The following is a 17,223-nucleotide window of genomic DNA, read 5'->3' as shown; positions in this document are numbered from 1 at the left end:
CGGTCAATTGAGCCGCAAGATATCCTTGTTTGATCTACTTGCACAACTGACCTAGGACGTCACACCGCCGCGACGTCGCTCTTAATGTCTTATTGTTTGTTTGTCAGCCCAAGTTTTTATTTGAGAAAAATCGAGAATATGGCTCATAAATTTTAATTAGGTATAATAGTGAATTAACAGCCCGTACTACAAGAAGTGAGACTTTTTGTAACACGAAAATGGTCAGACTAGATAAGTTATTTAACCCGCCATTGGTGACCTATATGTCTATGAGACCGGGTAATTTAAAAACTAAGTATAATTTTTAAACTGTTTATCGAATTAGGTTGCGATTTCGAGTAGCTGCCTTACTACACGCCCTCTACCATTAGTCCACCCCGCAACAGCAATGCGGGCGTTGTATTTTTATCTCCTTTCCATGCCATTTTATCTCTTTTATTTTCTATTTGTATATTTATGTCATTTTGTGTCCTTCCAATGTCAATGTCCTATTTTATATCGTTTCTAATTCAAAATATCTATCTAACAAATCTAATAATAATAAAAAAATAATACATAAACAACAAAATCACGGTGCAGGGGACCAGGGTCACTGACTATGTAAGACAAATACACGTCACCAGTGGCGGGTTAAAAACATAAAGTACTTTTAAATATTATTAATCACAAACAAACCCGGAGCCATGTAAGACAAATCTTTTAACTGACATTATACCAAAATTCGTCTTATTTTTAACAAAAACGATGCCTACAATAGGATGTTCTCCTGTGTCGTAGAGCCATAGCGCCTAGCCTAGGTATGATCTAAAACATAAGCGGCATTCAAGCGCATGATACTAGATTTAATTGTCGAGAATACCCACGCTGCCACACTATCGTGGGACATAATAGGCGTACATAAGTAAATAAATATAATAATAAGGTACAAACAACTAGCCTCAGTACTCAGTACGAGGAAATAAGAAAAAAATGCGGTTTGTTGTCTTCCTTTGTTTATGAGACCAGTTTCAACTAATCGTATTCTATTTGTAACTCCATTTTTAAGTGAACTCGTCGCAAATTGCATCGCGGACGTAGTGAGCTGTGAATCCAGTTTATTAGAATTGGTATACATCCAAGTACTAGATACAATCCTGGATAATAATATAAAATATATAGTAAATTATCCAAGTTGACAAATTTTCTTGTTTATATAAACTCAAAACACGACTCATTATTTAACCAAATTATTAAGGTAATCTGTCAGATTCTTTATGTACAAGAATAACTACATTAATTAAGTTCACATCACACATTATTTAATTCGATATAAAGTGTTGAGTGGGATTAAAATTTGGATTTGATTTAGCAGTATGAATAATGTTGAAACAAATCAGATTAGTTTTTCTATAGGTACACTGTATTTTACTAAGGTCTTAGATAGCTACCTACCTACCTATTTTTTTTTTTTTTTTTTTTGAGAGGGTGGAAAATCATCCAATGACTTCTCCCGCCTTGGGCGAGGCGAGAGGGAGTGTCAGACTCTTACTGACTAAAAACCACCCCGTTCCTACTCCTGCCCGTCGAGCCGGAGCCCCGGTAAACCCGCTAGGTAGTCCGCAGCTCCGGATTAGGCATCAGCCCTACTGGGCCCCATCTGTGGTGGTCTGATGGCTCTTTGAGGCGCGCGCAGAACGCGACGCGCCGCACGCACGGTTCTAGTTCTCGTCGGACAGCGAGCTACCCTTGCTCGCCGTCCGCAGACCCGCACTTACGGTGGCCGGAGATCGTCGCGCGATCCCCGACGCCCGGAGTGTCTCTCGCGACGGCTGGGGCGTGAAAAGGTTCGTTCTCTCACGCGCCCCGCCTCCTCCTTAGCTAGCATGACTGCTTCGCAGAAGGAGGAGACGGCATCCCAGTCCCCCTCGCTACGCACCATGGCTTGTATCAGTGCCGGACGCGAGAGGGCGCCGTCGCCGACCACATCCCTGAGGACACGGCGGTGCTCAGCCCACGCAGGGCAGACCGCAAGCGTATGTTCCACCGTGTCCTCCGGGCGGTCTTCGCAGTGATGACACCCGGGCGTTTCCTCCCGCCCAATCAGAAACAGGAACCTACCGAAGCTTCCATGTCCGGTAAGCACCTGCGTCAGGCGGTAGGTGAGGACGCCGTGGCGCCTCTCTAGCCACTCCTCAAAGAGGGGACTTACCGCTGCAATGACAGCAAGCCCAGCCCTCGGTTGCGACAGTCGCTGTTGCCATTCCGCCATGAGATCGCGCCGGAGCTCATCCCGCCACGCACTAATCTGGCGCGGCAGTGGAGTTTCGCCCCGGCGACGCGCGTCGGCGCGCAAACTAAAGACGCGCGCGAGCACCTTCGCCTCCAAATCCCACGGCGGGAGTCCGGCAAGGAGGTTAGCCGCCTCTCCGGAGATCGTGCGATATCCGCGGATCACCCGGATGGCCATGACCCTCTGCGACGTGAGCAGCGCCCGAGCTGGTCGCCGCATCAGGGTCGGCGCCCACACAGGGGCTCCGTAGAGGGCCATGGACCGCACGATCCCCGCGTACAACCTCCGGCAGGAGGCATTTGGCCCCCGAGGTTGGGCAGGAGCCGCTTAAGTGCAGCCCCCGTCCGTTCCAACTTAGGAGCCAAACGTCGGAAATGCTCCACGAAGTTCCATCGACTGTCGAGGACGAGTCCTAGGTACTTCATCGTCGTCTCGACGCCGATGGTAACCCCTCCTGCCGTTATTTGGGACCCATCCGGAGGTGGTGCGTTCCCGCGGCCATGAAAACACATGGCCTCGGACTTGTGGAGCGCCACCTCGAGTCCCAATTGCCGGATCCTATCAACAACTGTCGCAAACGCTCTCGCCATTAAGTTGGCCGCCGCCTGGTGCGACCTCCCGTGCGCTAGCACCAGCGTGTCGTCGGCGTAACAGACTACGCTGACGCCGTTCGGGAGGTCGGTGCGCAGCACCCAGTCGTAACCAATGTTCCACAGGAGCGGCCCCAAAACCGAACCCTGTGGAACACCGCGCGACATCTCTCGCCGGTTCCACTCACCTTGGTGACCGGGCTACCTACCTACCTACTTAGGTAGGTCAAAACCTAAGTACGTACACTGCTCAGTAGCATTGTCCCGAATTTGATTCTCGGCTCGGACAAAGAAATGATGGTTGGTGTATTTTCCAGTTTTTAAAACACTCATTAACAATGCACACTGGAATTGTGTCCGGTAAAAGGCGAAAGGCTCATCCATTACATTACATGGGACCTGTCTCATATCTGGTGAAACGTGGGTGTTAATGTGCACCTCTGCCTACGCCTATATAGGGTATAGGAAGGCGTAACGATACGCTATAATTTATGGAATAAATATTCTATGACTGCTCAACCAACAAGATATTTTTTTTAACTGAATTTATGAATATATATTTCTATTTAAATGAAAATTAATAATAATGTGGCGACGCACATTAATTTTCAAAAATTAACATGACAAATGCCAGAAGTCCGACTTCTGACATTAAATTAGTCATATTTAACGATAGACAAAACAAGTTCTACATCGCACAAACATCACCCCGTACCTATTTCCTTGTTTTAAGTAATAATACTTACTCAATCGGTTAATTACAACTAAAGAAATATTAACTGAATTTACGTACTATAACGGCCGTCTTGAAAAAAACAACCGCAACTTATCAACATTCAACATATTGCTATTGGTTTTTCGTAAGTCAATTACAATATCTGTACCTATTCATTTATCTGCACAATTACACGTCGTTTCACCAGTGTGGTAGCATGGTCAAAAGAAAGAAATATCCTAGGCATATTATTTTCTACGGACTACCCAGGAGGTAATAGGTTACCTGCTGCTTAGTGCAGACTACTTAGCGGGTTTACCGGGGCTCCGGCTCCTAGAAAAGGAGTAGGAACGGGGTGGTCTTTACTCAGTAAGAGTCTGAAACTCTCTCTCGCCTCACCCAAGGTGAGAGAAATCATTGGATGATTTTACCCCATTTAAAAAACACCTGCCATAAAAAATATGTAAAATCACTACAGTATAAAAAAGTCGCAGATACATAACGCAGGCGCTATCCGTTTTCGGTAGTATTCGTCGTAATAAATATTGCTATTTGTGTTTAAAAGTTACTCTGGAAATATACTTTCATAAATCTTCATGGATTAATTATACCCCAAGCCTAAATTATTTAAATTAGGTAGTAAATACGATTTTAAATATGAATACTGTCAAAGGGTAATAAAAATAAGGATCAAGATAATTTTATTGTATAATTTAATTCTGTTATACCTACCCACGTAACTCTTCGAGGAGATTACCCTAGTAAGTACATTCCAGTTACGCCAGTGTTATGGATTTAAAACAAATCCTTGTTAAATGCAACCAATTCGCACGAAGCGTTTTGCTTCAAGTTTCCGTATGCGAACCGCTAAAGAATGGAACTTCTTGCCGGAGTCTGTGTTTCTTACAAAATACAACTTGGTTGTCTTCAAGTGCCTAGTGACCCAGTTCTTATAGATAGGCGTGCTCCACCATCGGCCACATCATAGCTCACCACCAGGCGAGATGGTTGCCAAACGCCATCCTATTAAGTATAAAACAAATTCTAAACCTTAAAATAAAACAATCAACAATGACCATCATAATTATTTATTTATCGCAAGAAATTCATTAACATTAAACTATGTATAATATATTTAGGTACAAATAAACGTGAACATCACATTTCGTCTCCTTATAACTTACTTCTAACATTAATTTGTGGCTCACAGAATAATCAGCGTCTCACCTACTAGTTTGTTTTGATATTAAAATAAAAATATTAATACATAAAACAGGTATAATGTGTACCCCAGTCGGTTTGACGCATAACTTTCTGTATCACATAAAAAAAAAACAAAAAAGGTTCATCACAAAGTTCAATTTTCAAAATTTAATTAAAAAAACGGTCCATCTATTTGATTCCAGCCGTAATGTCAAGAAGAATGGTAACTAAAATATTTAAAAACTAATCAAAATTGTAGTCAAATGTTTGTATAATATGAATAAAATTATTTTCTAGGTGATAGTTTATGTACTATATGTTTTATTGGTACAAAACCTTTCAATATATGTAAATATATTCATTTCATTGGTATACATGATGTGCTCAAATGTTCCTCTTCTTTTACAATTTTTGCAGCTCTAATTTTTGTATAATAATGTTATACGTACTGTATAATTGAAAACTACGTCTCACTCACCTGAACCAAACTAGTATAGTTTTATCCCGAATATTTCACGCGAGTAAGCCATTATTTTCAATTAAATTTATCTTCTATTGCAAGGTTTTCTACGAGTAAAACAGTACTCTTACATTTAGATTTAAAATCGATCACATTATGTCAACTGCCACCTTAAATATCGTTTTAATTATAATCATTAATTCTTTCCGTTCAGAAAGAATGAAAAATATAAATTATTATAATTATCACAATCAATAAAATATCAATACATTATTTAAAACTATTGTTATGTTAACTAAAATAATACTCGTCACATAATTATTATTGTTTCAAATTATCGCTTAACCAGAGCCAAACTGCCATTGAAATAACGTTTAATTACATATGATACATTTAAATAGCAATAAAGAAACCTTATCTTAGCCATGATATTTCTAATTAACATAAAAAATATTGGTCAATTTAATAATTATATATGTCCAGAGCGTAATTTTAAAAAAGGTCCTAAGCACAAAGCAAGCCTGTAACATGGACTTAGCGAGGTTCCCATTAAATCACATTAATATTTAAGTGTGTAACATAACATATACATAACAAGTTAGTCACAGGCATAATTTATTTGAACCGTAGTTTATTTAAGTGTAGATAAGCTTAACGTACTGACACCCAGTCATTTCACATAGTGATATATATTTACTAAAACGCTATGTGTAAGGACAAGGTACAGCAAATTATACCAAAAACAATTATAGCAAATGTCAATTATAGAAAATGTCAATTATAGCAAATATTGATGTCAAAAAAATTATACCTGTATAGTTATGTCAAATGACAAAAAACAACATTATGGGAAATAGAATGGGAACCTGATTAACAAATGGAGCAGAATGGGTGCATCAACTATACTAGCAAAAGATATTGTATAACGAACAATTATTTTGGGAATTATAATTCATTAATTAATAATTTTATGTCAAAGTTAAGTATTGGTCATTAAATTATCTAAAAGTGTCGTTATAGACCTCCCCACTCGATGCAGTCGCTGACGAGTTCCCTGAACCGGGTGGCGAACAGCTGCGAGGGCTTGATGGCGAAGTCGTTGACTCCTTCGATCTCGCTCATGAGGGGGGCGCGCTCCGTGTCCACCAGCACCAGCGGCAGCACCACCATCGCGATAGTTAGGGCTACACTGTACATCTGGAATTAGAACATTGTATAATTAGTCAAAGTCAAAGTCAAAGCATTTATTTCAATTAATCCTAAATAAGGCACTTTTGAAACGTCAAATAAGGCACTTTTGAAACGTCAATAGATAGATATCAGTAACAAGTAATGTAGAACCATTTTTTCTTGTTTGGCAAAACACAGTCACCTCTAGTTATTACTACGATAGAACTTATATTATGTACCAATTACAACGGGTGAAAAGTGAGTGTATCAATTTCAAAATTATCACTCTCTCGTTTGAAGAATAACCGCCGTACTCACAGTCATTTAACAGTCACTTGCCAATGTGTTCGGAACAAAATCGTTACTACGGAATAGTTTTAGTAATCATTTAATGGCTCTGAGTACGGCAGGAAGTGTGTTTAAAATTAAACCTGCAAAATCATTCACTGCTACGATATATATATTATTTCATGTTCATGAAAAATCTAAGTGTGATTTACATAATCAGGAAATTACAATTATAATAATTGTATGTTACGCTTTATATTCTTCTCTTTCAAGCTCAAGGTAACACCATAGTTTTTTTGTTATTTATTAGAGTCAGTACGAATGATTGATTACCTTCTATTAAGAACTGGACAGAACGACAGACAACAGACTTCTTTATCTTTTCTAGACTGTGCTAATGGATTATCAATTATAACATACAAGAACTTATGTGCCATTGATTTAAGGTTTATTTTTGTCTTTTTATACTCTCGCCAGTATTGCAGCAAGCTTTTTTTTACGAATAAGTGGCTTTTTAAGGTGGTCATTATCAGATGACCCTGGTGGTAAGGGATTAACCCCGCTTCGGACACCCGCAACACCAGAGGAATAATTTGGAAGAGAAACAAGTACCTACATAACTAAAGGAAAAAATGACTTACTTCCTTAATTTCTTTCTCAAACGTCTCCCTGGGGTAGACCTTGTTCACGTCGATGTCGAACCGGTCCAACGCCTTAGTGAGTTCGGAGAAGTAGTAGTCGTAGAGGCGATTGTGGTGCTTCTTGCGGAACGCCTGGTCTGTGCCGAGGAACTCCAGGTACAGCAGGTCGGTGACTGGGCAGCCGCTGTGCACGGTCTGGTAGTCCACCACAATCTGCTGCAGGACGCCATTCTGGAATAATAAGGTAAAGCCATCAGAATCTAACTGTCATAAGGTACTTGGTGGGATGAAAAGTTTGAGGTAGGTATATGTATAGAGAAATGTGTTTTGTGGGTAGATATGGTTTTTTTTTGAGGAAAATCATCCAATGTCTTCTCTCACCTTGAGCGAGGCGAGAGGGAGTGTCAGACTCTAACGTTAAAAAAAAACTTTTGCCCACATTAGGATTTTCTCCTGTGTCGTGGGTGCGTTCACAAACAAACAAGTTCACATGCACATGACACCTAGACCCGAAACAACAATTTGTGGATCACATAAAGAGTTGCTACGTGCGGGAATCGAACCCGCTACCCGTTGCGCGGCAGCCAGTTGCCTAGCCACCGCACCAACCGTGCAGTCAACCACAAACATCGGACTAAAAACCACCTCCTTCCTATTGCTGCTTTTCGAGCCGGAGCCCCGATAACGCCAGGTAGTCCGCAGCTCCGAGATACGTTCAATTGATATTTGTAATTGATTTCTTTGAAATTATTAAATTCTTACTAAATTTTACTTTACACACTGTTGCAATGTAGTATGTAGGCATGCAGTAATAAAACCTTCAGATATAAAATAATAATCTAATCACACTTTTATCAGTATCACACTGTACAATAAACTCTATTATTACATATTTTGGATTTACGTAACAGTAACGTTTTCGAGATAACAGAAACCACGCAAAATGCAAACAGAACCAAATTAACTTATTTTTATGAGCAACTCCAAAAAAATATTTACATAAAAGCTGTTTCACACGCGTCACTGTGATAAAAAATACATGACAATCATCATCTACTTATTTCAGATCATACCTAAACCTATCTCTGTGTATTGCACTGAGATGACAAACCTTTTACATTTTATTACTAGGTGCTAAAATGTCATATCGATAAAAAAACTCTTATCAATACTTAAGTATATCGCACTTTCGATAAGACATGGATCGAAGTGCTAAAATTTCCGAAAATGAGTTACATATGCCAAAGTTCCTATAAAAACCTTAAAATGGCTGTCCTGAAAAATATTAATGATATCTAGCACCTCAGCTCTTGTCTTACGGAAGGTGCAGTATGTCACCTTCATAACAATTCCAGGTACCTAGTATGCCTATACACCGACCTGTATAATGGCTGATAACTATCTAACTTCGTTACAATGACAGCACGAATGGTGTTTGACAAATAACGTCCGGGTCAGGAGGCCTACTCTAATTCAATGAAAAACGAAGTTTCGTCCGAAACTTCGTAGATTTCGTACTACAATTCCATTTATTGCGAACCTTTGTGAACAAAAATGATCGAATGAAATGAAGATAAATATATAGGTTATGCTATGATATTGAAAATAAAACGTTATTTCCAGTAATTCTATTAGTACATCAATAAAACTTACGGCCGAAGGTTAAACGAAACTTCGCATTCGAGAACTGGAGTTGTCCTACTGATCACATGCTCCTCGTTCAGGGGGCTTAGTACGAGTTGCTTTTACAGCCGGCCAATCAGAGCACCGAACGGGAACTCGTTTCAATCTCGCTCTACGTAACACAAACTTGCACTAAGTCCTCTGTACAACGTGGCCTTGAACGTATATTTTTTAAGTAAATACGGACTCGGTACTCGTGTACCGCGGCGCTACAAACAAATGTTCGTACTATATCTACATATCTAATGGGATGTCTCGCTGCGTAGATACAGACACACATAGACTACTTTTATGTTAATCGATTTTCAAATGTTTAATGGGCCGACATTTGGCCGCTTTCTCGCCTGATGGCAAGTGATGATGCGGCTTACGATGGAGCACGTCTGCCCATAAGCAACCTATTCACTCGGGCTTTGAAGATAGGTTATACTTTATTGCGTTTGAAGTGAAGTTGTATTACTAAAAACATTTTAAAGTCAAACTTTTCTGTAGCTTATCATTTATAGTCATGCAAAAAAACAGCTCAATCGGTTGAAGATAAAAATCTACTTCATGGTTGTATCATTCCACTTCACACACACATATTTACATACTTATACATATTATACTTTACCTGTTAATTAAATGCTTCTAAAAATATATTGAAAACTTTTGTAGGTTTAAAATATCTTGACTTGGCTATCTCTGCCTTTAAATTGAATACGTATACTTCAGTACAAAACATTCTAGAACGCATATCAGAATATCGCAGGACGGAAAAACGCAACGTCCTACTTCTTGCGACGTTTATATTATTGACTTATTATCGTAGCAGTGTATAACTACATGACTGATAATACATTTTGATACAAAATGCATTATCGACCGATAATAACACACCTGAGTGGGGGAAGCAACATTTAAGTAAAAATATGTATACATATAGGTATTTATAAAACAATAAGGTCTTCATACATTTATTTGGATAACGTTTGTATCCAATTGTTACATAGTATATAAATTATTTCTACTTAATAGTTCACGTCGTTTTTTTCACGACTTTCATGACTTACAACTTTATTGCCCATGTGTAGATGGGACACGAGTAAAATATTTGTCACGTTAATGTAATTACTTCTTTAATAACTGTCACGTACCATGTTTACTATAGTCATGAAAAATAACTATCAGTTATCTATAATCTAGGTAAGTACTTAGGTATAATAGTTTTTTAATCATCATCAAGAACCAAGTGACAATAGTCTAGTTTCCTACTAGTAAAATTCAATACTTTTATCGAAACGTCGAAACGATATTTTCTATGATTGCTGTATGAAATAGTGCGTTATGCCGTCATCAGACTTTTACGTCAAATAACGTAAAAGTCTGATGACGGCAGACCTATTTCTAGGAAATTAGCTAGATAAATTCGAAGATTATGTAGATCATCAGATATTTTTCTTAATCGTTTGTCAATGCGGTGTAAATAATCTTATGTCCGAATACTCAAACGCTACTCAATTTTAAGACGCTGTCAAATGTAGTTTTATCACTATCAATTATTTATAAAATGACGGTGATAGCACGATATTTAAGTACAACTTAAAATTTTGTAACATTTGAGTATTCGGGCGTTAGAAAGTACATAAATAACACAGAAAAAATCACGTTGGTATGGTTCAAATTCGCGCCTTCTTGCATGAAAAACGTGTTAAATCTCCAAGCCTCCACGAGTGACACGAAGTATATTATGACAATAATGTAGCTGTTCCTTCTTAGGACGGTACTAGCGTGTTACAATCTAACCACTGCGCCTACATTACACACTTCCTATCATTACCAGAGTTTAAGGTCAAAGCCAGAGCAATTTATTTCAATTACTCCACAAACATGTACTAAGTATTCAGAAGATAAATACAGTTTAGTTGTATCATTAACGTGTGATGCTCAATTACACACAAAACGGTTACAGTGTTTTAGATTTTTTAATAAAAATTCTTCAATAGCTCTATTAAAATGTAGTTATAAAATGTTTAAAAAAAATGTTATGTGAAAACCCAACCGAACGCCGTGGGTACTATTCTAAATCCAAACCTTACAGTTTTTCCAACTAGTCTAAAGATGTCGTTAGTATAACACATTTGAAAGTACAGAACCCACCTTCTTTAAATATATTTCCTTTTGTCCTATGTCCTATAACCACCCTCAACATTTTACTTTAAACGGTATCTTATAACTACTTATTGGCATTCAAATTCGAATTCTAACCTCAAATACTTATAACGCAATTTTGTATAATTTGAAGCCTCGTGTAGGTACCCGTGCGTAACACAAGCACGTAAAAATATTGGTACTCAATGACGTAAATTAAAAAAAATGTATAGATTAGAAACCACAATGCGACTGTTTTCACAAAAAAATCAACCACGGTCAGAGAATTTTCCGCTAGGTTGTGGCGCCCTAATTCCATTGTATTATGCCAATAGATTCAATGGCCCCCGGTGGCCTTGGGCTCGTTGGCCCAGGCCACAACGACCTGTCATGGCCATTGTTCAATTTGTCAACAACTACGAGTAATTCGGCAGTTTCGACAATTTTTATTCTCTCTAAAATCCAGTTAAAGCTTCCTCTTCAAAGCGTTCAAAGGAAAACAAATAAAAAATCACGAGACGCTGACCTAAATACCGGAATGTATCCGTCCCTTTCTAGCACTGCACGTGAGAAAAGGAGACAAGAGGTATTCGGTTTAGTTTTTTACCAAACGTTATTTTAGATCTACCTTCCGAGAAGTTGTATAATCTTGTAGTCGTCTAAATAGAGGACTATATATAGATGGACCTACTAATAAGTTGGAGGTCGCAAGATAAAAGCTAGAGTTTTTTGCTTAATAAAAACATACACGGATCAACATCATATTTTTGTCGACATTCTAAGTTGGTAATAATGTACATACACATGCAAGAAATGGTTTTAACCCACGTTATATTATAAGTCCATCCATCACCAGCCCTTTAGAGGATAACAATCGCGATGTTAAATAGGGAAAAATAATATTCTACAATTTGGATATGCTATATACAATATATACTATTTTAATCTCAAGGGTAAACTTTACCTACTATAATGTATTTTTAAAAGTACTCACAGACGATCGAACTTGGTTCGGGCCGGTCCACGAACTTGGTGCGCTCCGAACCATATTCGATCGTGAGGCGCACGGGCCGCCACACATTTTCAACGGATACTGCCGGACCGCCGGACCAAACTGACGGTACGGTGACGGTTCCGATCGATCGTTTATTTGTGGTCTAACACCTTCCACTGTGGGGACCTAATGAGAGGAAAAAACTCAAAGTTGAAATTATGATGTTGACGTATGCACAAAATACTATAATATAGTACCTATACGTATAATACTTCTCTTTAATCTAGACATAAGTTATGATGTAATTAAACAAAAAATATAGAATCATCATTATTGCAACTACCTCCACGCTTTTTACTATTCATCTGACGTTTTGTAACAAACATCTATATACCTACCTACATTAATAGATACACCGAATAGACTTCATTGTCACCTAAACTACATTTTTATAAGGTACAGTCTGAAAACGACCAGCTACAATAGACCGCATAAATTCTGCCTTGGCAGTATATTTTCGTACTTTGTCTAAACACAAAAAACGCTACAGTAAAACGGGGTGAATAGGGATCGAGAGGTGAATAAGGACAGAAGAGGGGTGAATAGATACTATGAAGAATTTCCCTATACCTATTCACCCCTCTTCTGTCTCTATTCACCTCTCGATCCCTATTCACCCCATTTTACAGTACTAACATCCTTAGTAAATCGAAAATGGTAATATCAATAGCCTTAATCCGAGTTTGTTTTACGTTTAAGGAGATCGAAACGAGAGCGCGTTCGGCGCTTTGATTGGTTAGTTCATTCGCGTCGGCCAATCAGAGCGCCGAACGCGCTCTCGTTTCGTTTTCGATTAACGTAAGGTAAACTCGTACTAAACTCGTACTGTTTTATCTTTACACACAATAAGTAAGAAGAAGCAAGAACCACACAATTGAGAAATACACAGTTGTCCTCAAATACGTATATTTGAACAAGTCAGAACAATTTTAAACAATTTAATGCTCATACAAGCAATATGCAGAATGCAGTAAAACGTGTGTAAATATATACTAAGTACACACATAATATGTAATCAACAGCCTTCATTTAATATTTAAAAAGGTTTTAATACAATGAATGTACATTTCCACCGTATGTGAGGTGAGATAATTAATTACGTATACCCTCTTTTCGTCAGATACTTATTTACTAAGTACTATGCTTTAAAAGATAGACGAAAAGAACAACCTATGAATGGCTTAAATGAGGATTCATTACGAAAAAAACAGTGGAATGATAGAAGAGAGAATGAAAAAACTATTTTAAGAAAAATCTGGGTATTTCAAAATGAATAATTCAAAACGTAACGGACTGAGTAGGTAGAACTAAAAATTATTTTTTCTATCTACCTTCAAGAAGACTACAAAAGATATGTGAAAAAAGTAATAACTACTGATGATTCTACTGTAACCTTAATACGAGTTGGTTTTACGTTTAAGGAGATCGAAATGAAAGCGCGTTCGACGCTGTGATTGGATGGTTTATTCGAGCCAGCAAATCAGAACGCCGAATGCGCTCACGCTTCTATTAATTTACACGTAAAGCGTTTGTTTTACGTGTACTAAAGGTACAAATAGCTAATGGAATCATTATATGCAATAAAACTAAAGATCAATAGGGTAGCCGCTAAGGAAGACTACTGGCAATAATTACGCAACAAATGAAGACAAGTATAATAATTAACAATATCTAACATTTACATGCGCTAATACCGACAGACCGACTAACACAATATATATTGCAAACACGTTTCAAGTAGGAAGTCTGAGAATTAAATAACATGCTAATTATATTATGTATGTGAATACTACAGCGTAGAATGTGTAGATACTAGTATTGAACGTAAATATACCATTCGATTCAGCTTAGAGAGAGTATAGAACAAATAGTCTTACTGTCCTACTAAGAGACATTATTGAATGAGTACATAAACTATTCTTTAGTAACGACTTTGTATTGAAAACAATTGCTTAGGACTGGGTTAAGTAACCATTAAATGACTCTGAGTACGGCGGTTAGTAGTTGAATGATATTGTTTCTGATCTTTTTAATTGTATTTGGTAAAAAAAGGGTTCTTATGTCTACAAAATTCTCAATAATTGTTCATTATTTAGCAATAATAGATTCACATTGGCAATCAAAAGTGGGTATATTAAAGGTACACTCACTCAGTACTATCTACCCTATTATAACAGACTATCCCCCGTACTCAGATTCATGTAATGGTTACTTAACCCATTTCTTAGCAAATTGTTTTCAATGCAAAATTGTCACTGAGTGCGACAGTAAACTTAATTCTTCTTAGGAGGGTGTTTATAAAACTTAGTTCAACTACTGTACAGCTGTATGGTTATGTCATTGTTTCTTCAGATACGAGTAATAAAGATAATATAGTTTGCACTACAAGAACGCGAGAACATTCCTCGGCGCCTGAGCAACTAACTTTATTTTGGCTAATTAATTATCATCGATGACATATGTGTATATGACGCTCTAACTGTATATATGTATAGCAGGCACGAGGTACACACAGATACGCTCGCTAAATCAACTGTAAACAACGATGATACTCAAAACTTTAAATAAATTAGGTTACTGTCTAATAACATTAATATAAAAATGCATCATGTCTCAGATGCTATGTTATAACTACCGCCATGGCAGAAAATGAATTATATTTTCTTTTGTAAATTGTCTATTGCTGGATAATAACATGACGGATGCTTACCACGCGCCGGAACATCAGGTTGCTGACTCTGTAGTCGCCATGAACCAGAACTATCGTGCTCAGAGGTGCCCTGAATCTGAAGAACACCTCTTGTGTCGAATTGTCATCTATTATCGTTGAAAATTTCTCTCTGTGTTCTTCTTTTACTACCGCCATAGCCGATTCACCTATCTGACGCCACGTTTTCCTCATGTCTGAAAAGTCCATCTTTTCTCTTACGAATCTTAATCTTTGCGTATCCTTGGTAAAGCCTTCTATATCTTCCTTTTGGTATGCGAAGGATAGCGCATGCAGTCTGGCTAAGTCCTCCACTGCTACAGCTGCGTGCTCCCAGTCAATACTCTCGAACCGGCTGTATGGGGAGTAGCCGCTCGACGTCACGTCTTCCATCACGACCGTCTCCTGTCCCACCGCATCTTCGCCTCCATAGAACTTGGGGAACACGAACCTGTGCTCAGGGCTGATGTAGTATTTGTCTTGTATTTTCTCGTACACTCCGACCAGGTGATTGTACACAATCTGCTCGGTTGAATAGAGTAATTCTATGTTCATCTGCTTTCGGAGCTTTAAGTTGACATCAGCTACTTTGGCGAAGAGTTTCAAGTGGCCTTGGTCTGGCGCACTGATGGTGACGGAGTACAGAGCCGACGTTATGTTGGCGCCGCCACTCGTCAGGTTCTTGATGGAGATGTTGGCACGTGGCAGCTGCAGCTTCTTCACGACTCTGGCGAGCACTTTGTGCAATATTTGCTGCGACATGTTTGGCTTCTGGTCTAAGACTGACCTCGGGTCATTGAAATATGATCCAAGTGCACAAACGAAACTAGATTAGTCTATGGTTATTTGTTTAAATAAATAATTGTTTATTCCATTCGTGCAGATGAGGTAGAAAATTCTCCATTCAGAAGAGATACAAAAAACACATATTTATTATGTTTATAAGAAAACATAATTAAAAAAAATAAGTTATTTAACAAATGAGTAAGTGGTGTAAAACATTGTGATTGTTTTATAGGATACCATGCAGTAACAAAACGCGAATCAATCAAAATAAGTGGGTAAATAACATATTCTCAACAATTTTTTTAAGGAGGTAAGTAATAATTTGTTGTTGACAAAGTTCCTTGCTTGGTAAGACCCTGACCCCGTGACCTTGAGATAAGAAATCAGTTTACCAAACGACTTATAAAAAGAAGGAAGGTTTCAGTTTATTCCGTACATATGTTTACTATGTATGTTTGCTTGTCTACGATTATCTTGCGATTGGCTGAACCGAGTTTAATGCAGTTTCCAGAATAATTTTTGCTACACTTAATACAGTAACAGGGTTTAGCACAATAACTTACTTTATTATTAACCGACTTCAAAAAAAGAAGGAAGTTGAAGTAGGATTGTTTTTATGTAGAATGTTGAAAATAATTTATTGTATAGGTTTAATATAATTATGCCGTATATGTTACAATTTGAGACTAGTTATTAGATAGAACGCGTTTTACCTGGTTAGAACTAGATTTTCCTAAATACTTTTATGGATACTTTTTTATTAAACCTTTAGCAGCAAATAATAAGTTGCCAAAATACAGGAACTCCTTAAAATTTTAGAGGCTAGGAGAAAAATAACCGTGATATTATACATAATATTTAAATTAAAACAATTTGTGATTATATCTATCATTAATTTGAGCATTGTTTGTAAAGATTAAATTAATTTGATTGACCGCACGGTTGATGTGGAGGCTGGGCAAAGTCCAGCGGACAAAATTGTGAATCAACCGGCAGCCACGCATCGGGTAGCGGGTTCAATTCCCGCACGGAGCAACGATTTGGTTGATACCCAAATTGTTGTTTCGGGTCTGGATGACATCTGTGTGATATTTGTTTGTTGTTGTTGTTGTTGAGACCCACGACACAGTAAAAAATTCTATTGTGGGGCAACATTTTTTTAAGAAAAAAAAAATGCAATTGTGTCTGCATATCAATTACACAGAAGAATAAATTATACAGAAGTATGTATGTGTATGAAGTGGAATCTTGCAACTAAATTTAAAGAAGATATCTTCAACCGATTGTGCTGAAATTTTGTATGACATGACACATTTAGTTAGCATGACCATAAATGCTGTTCGATTCAAATAACGTTAACATTTTTGTTATGTTATCTAGGTACACTCAAATATCTCGTATCTTCATTTTATTTGTATTTAAAACATCGTAATGGAATTTGGTTTAAATGCCTTTACATTGCAGGTAACTGTTAGTAGTCCTCTGTGTGTTTGCGGTGAGCCACAATGCTAGGGAAATTATATAATA

The 17,223-nt window shown here is 37.8% G+C and overlaps 1 protein-coding gene across 1 annotated transcript; it reads right to left on the bottom strand.

The window, feature by feature from the left end:
• Positions 1-4,646: 4,646 nt before the first annotated feature.
• Positions 4,647-15,707, bottom strand: LOC118266009 (uncharacterized). Its single transcript, XM_035579345.2, has 3 exons — positions 14,914-15,707; positions 7,337-7,567; positions 4,647-6,434 (listed from the first exon to the last, which is right to left on the bottom strand). The coding sequence occupies exons 1-3, from the start codon at positions 15,670-15,672 to the stop codon at positions 6,252-6,254; spliced, it is 1,173 nt and encodes a 390-aa protein (XP_035435238.2). The 5' UTR covers positions 15,673-15,707; the 3' UTR covers positions 4,647-6,251.
• Positions 15,708-17,223: the final 1,516 nt, after the last annotated feature.

This window comes from Spodoptera frugiperda, chromosome 7 (assembly GCF_023101765.2).
Source record: "Spodoptera frugiperda isolate SF20-4 chromosome 7, AGI-APGP_CSIRO_Sfru_2.0, whole genome shotgun sequence".
NCBI lineage: Eukaryota > Metazoa > Arthropoda > Insecta > Lepidoptera > Noctuidae > Spodoptera > Spodoptera frugiperda.
The sequence above is the reverse complement of the archived record's forward strand: the minus strand, read 5'-3'. Positions and strand labels throughout refer to the sequence as shown.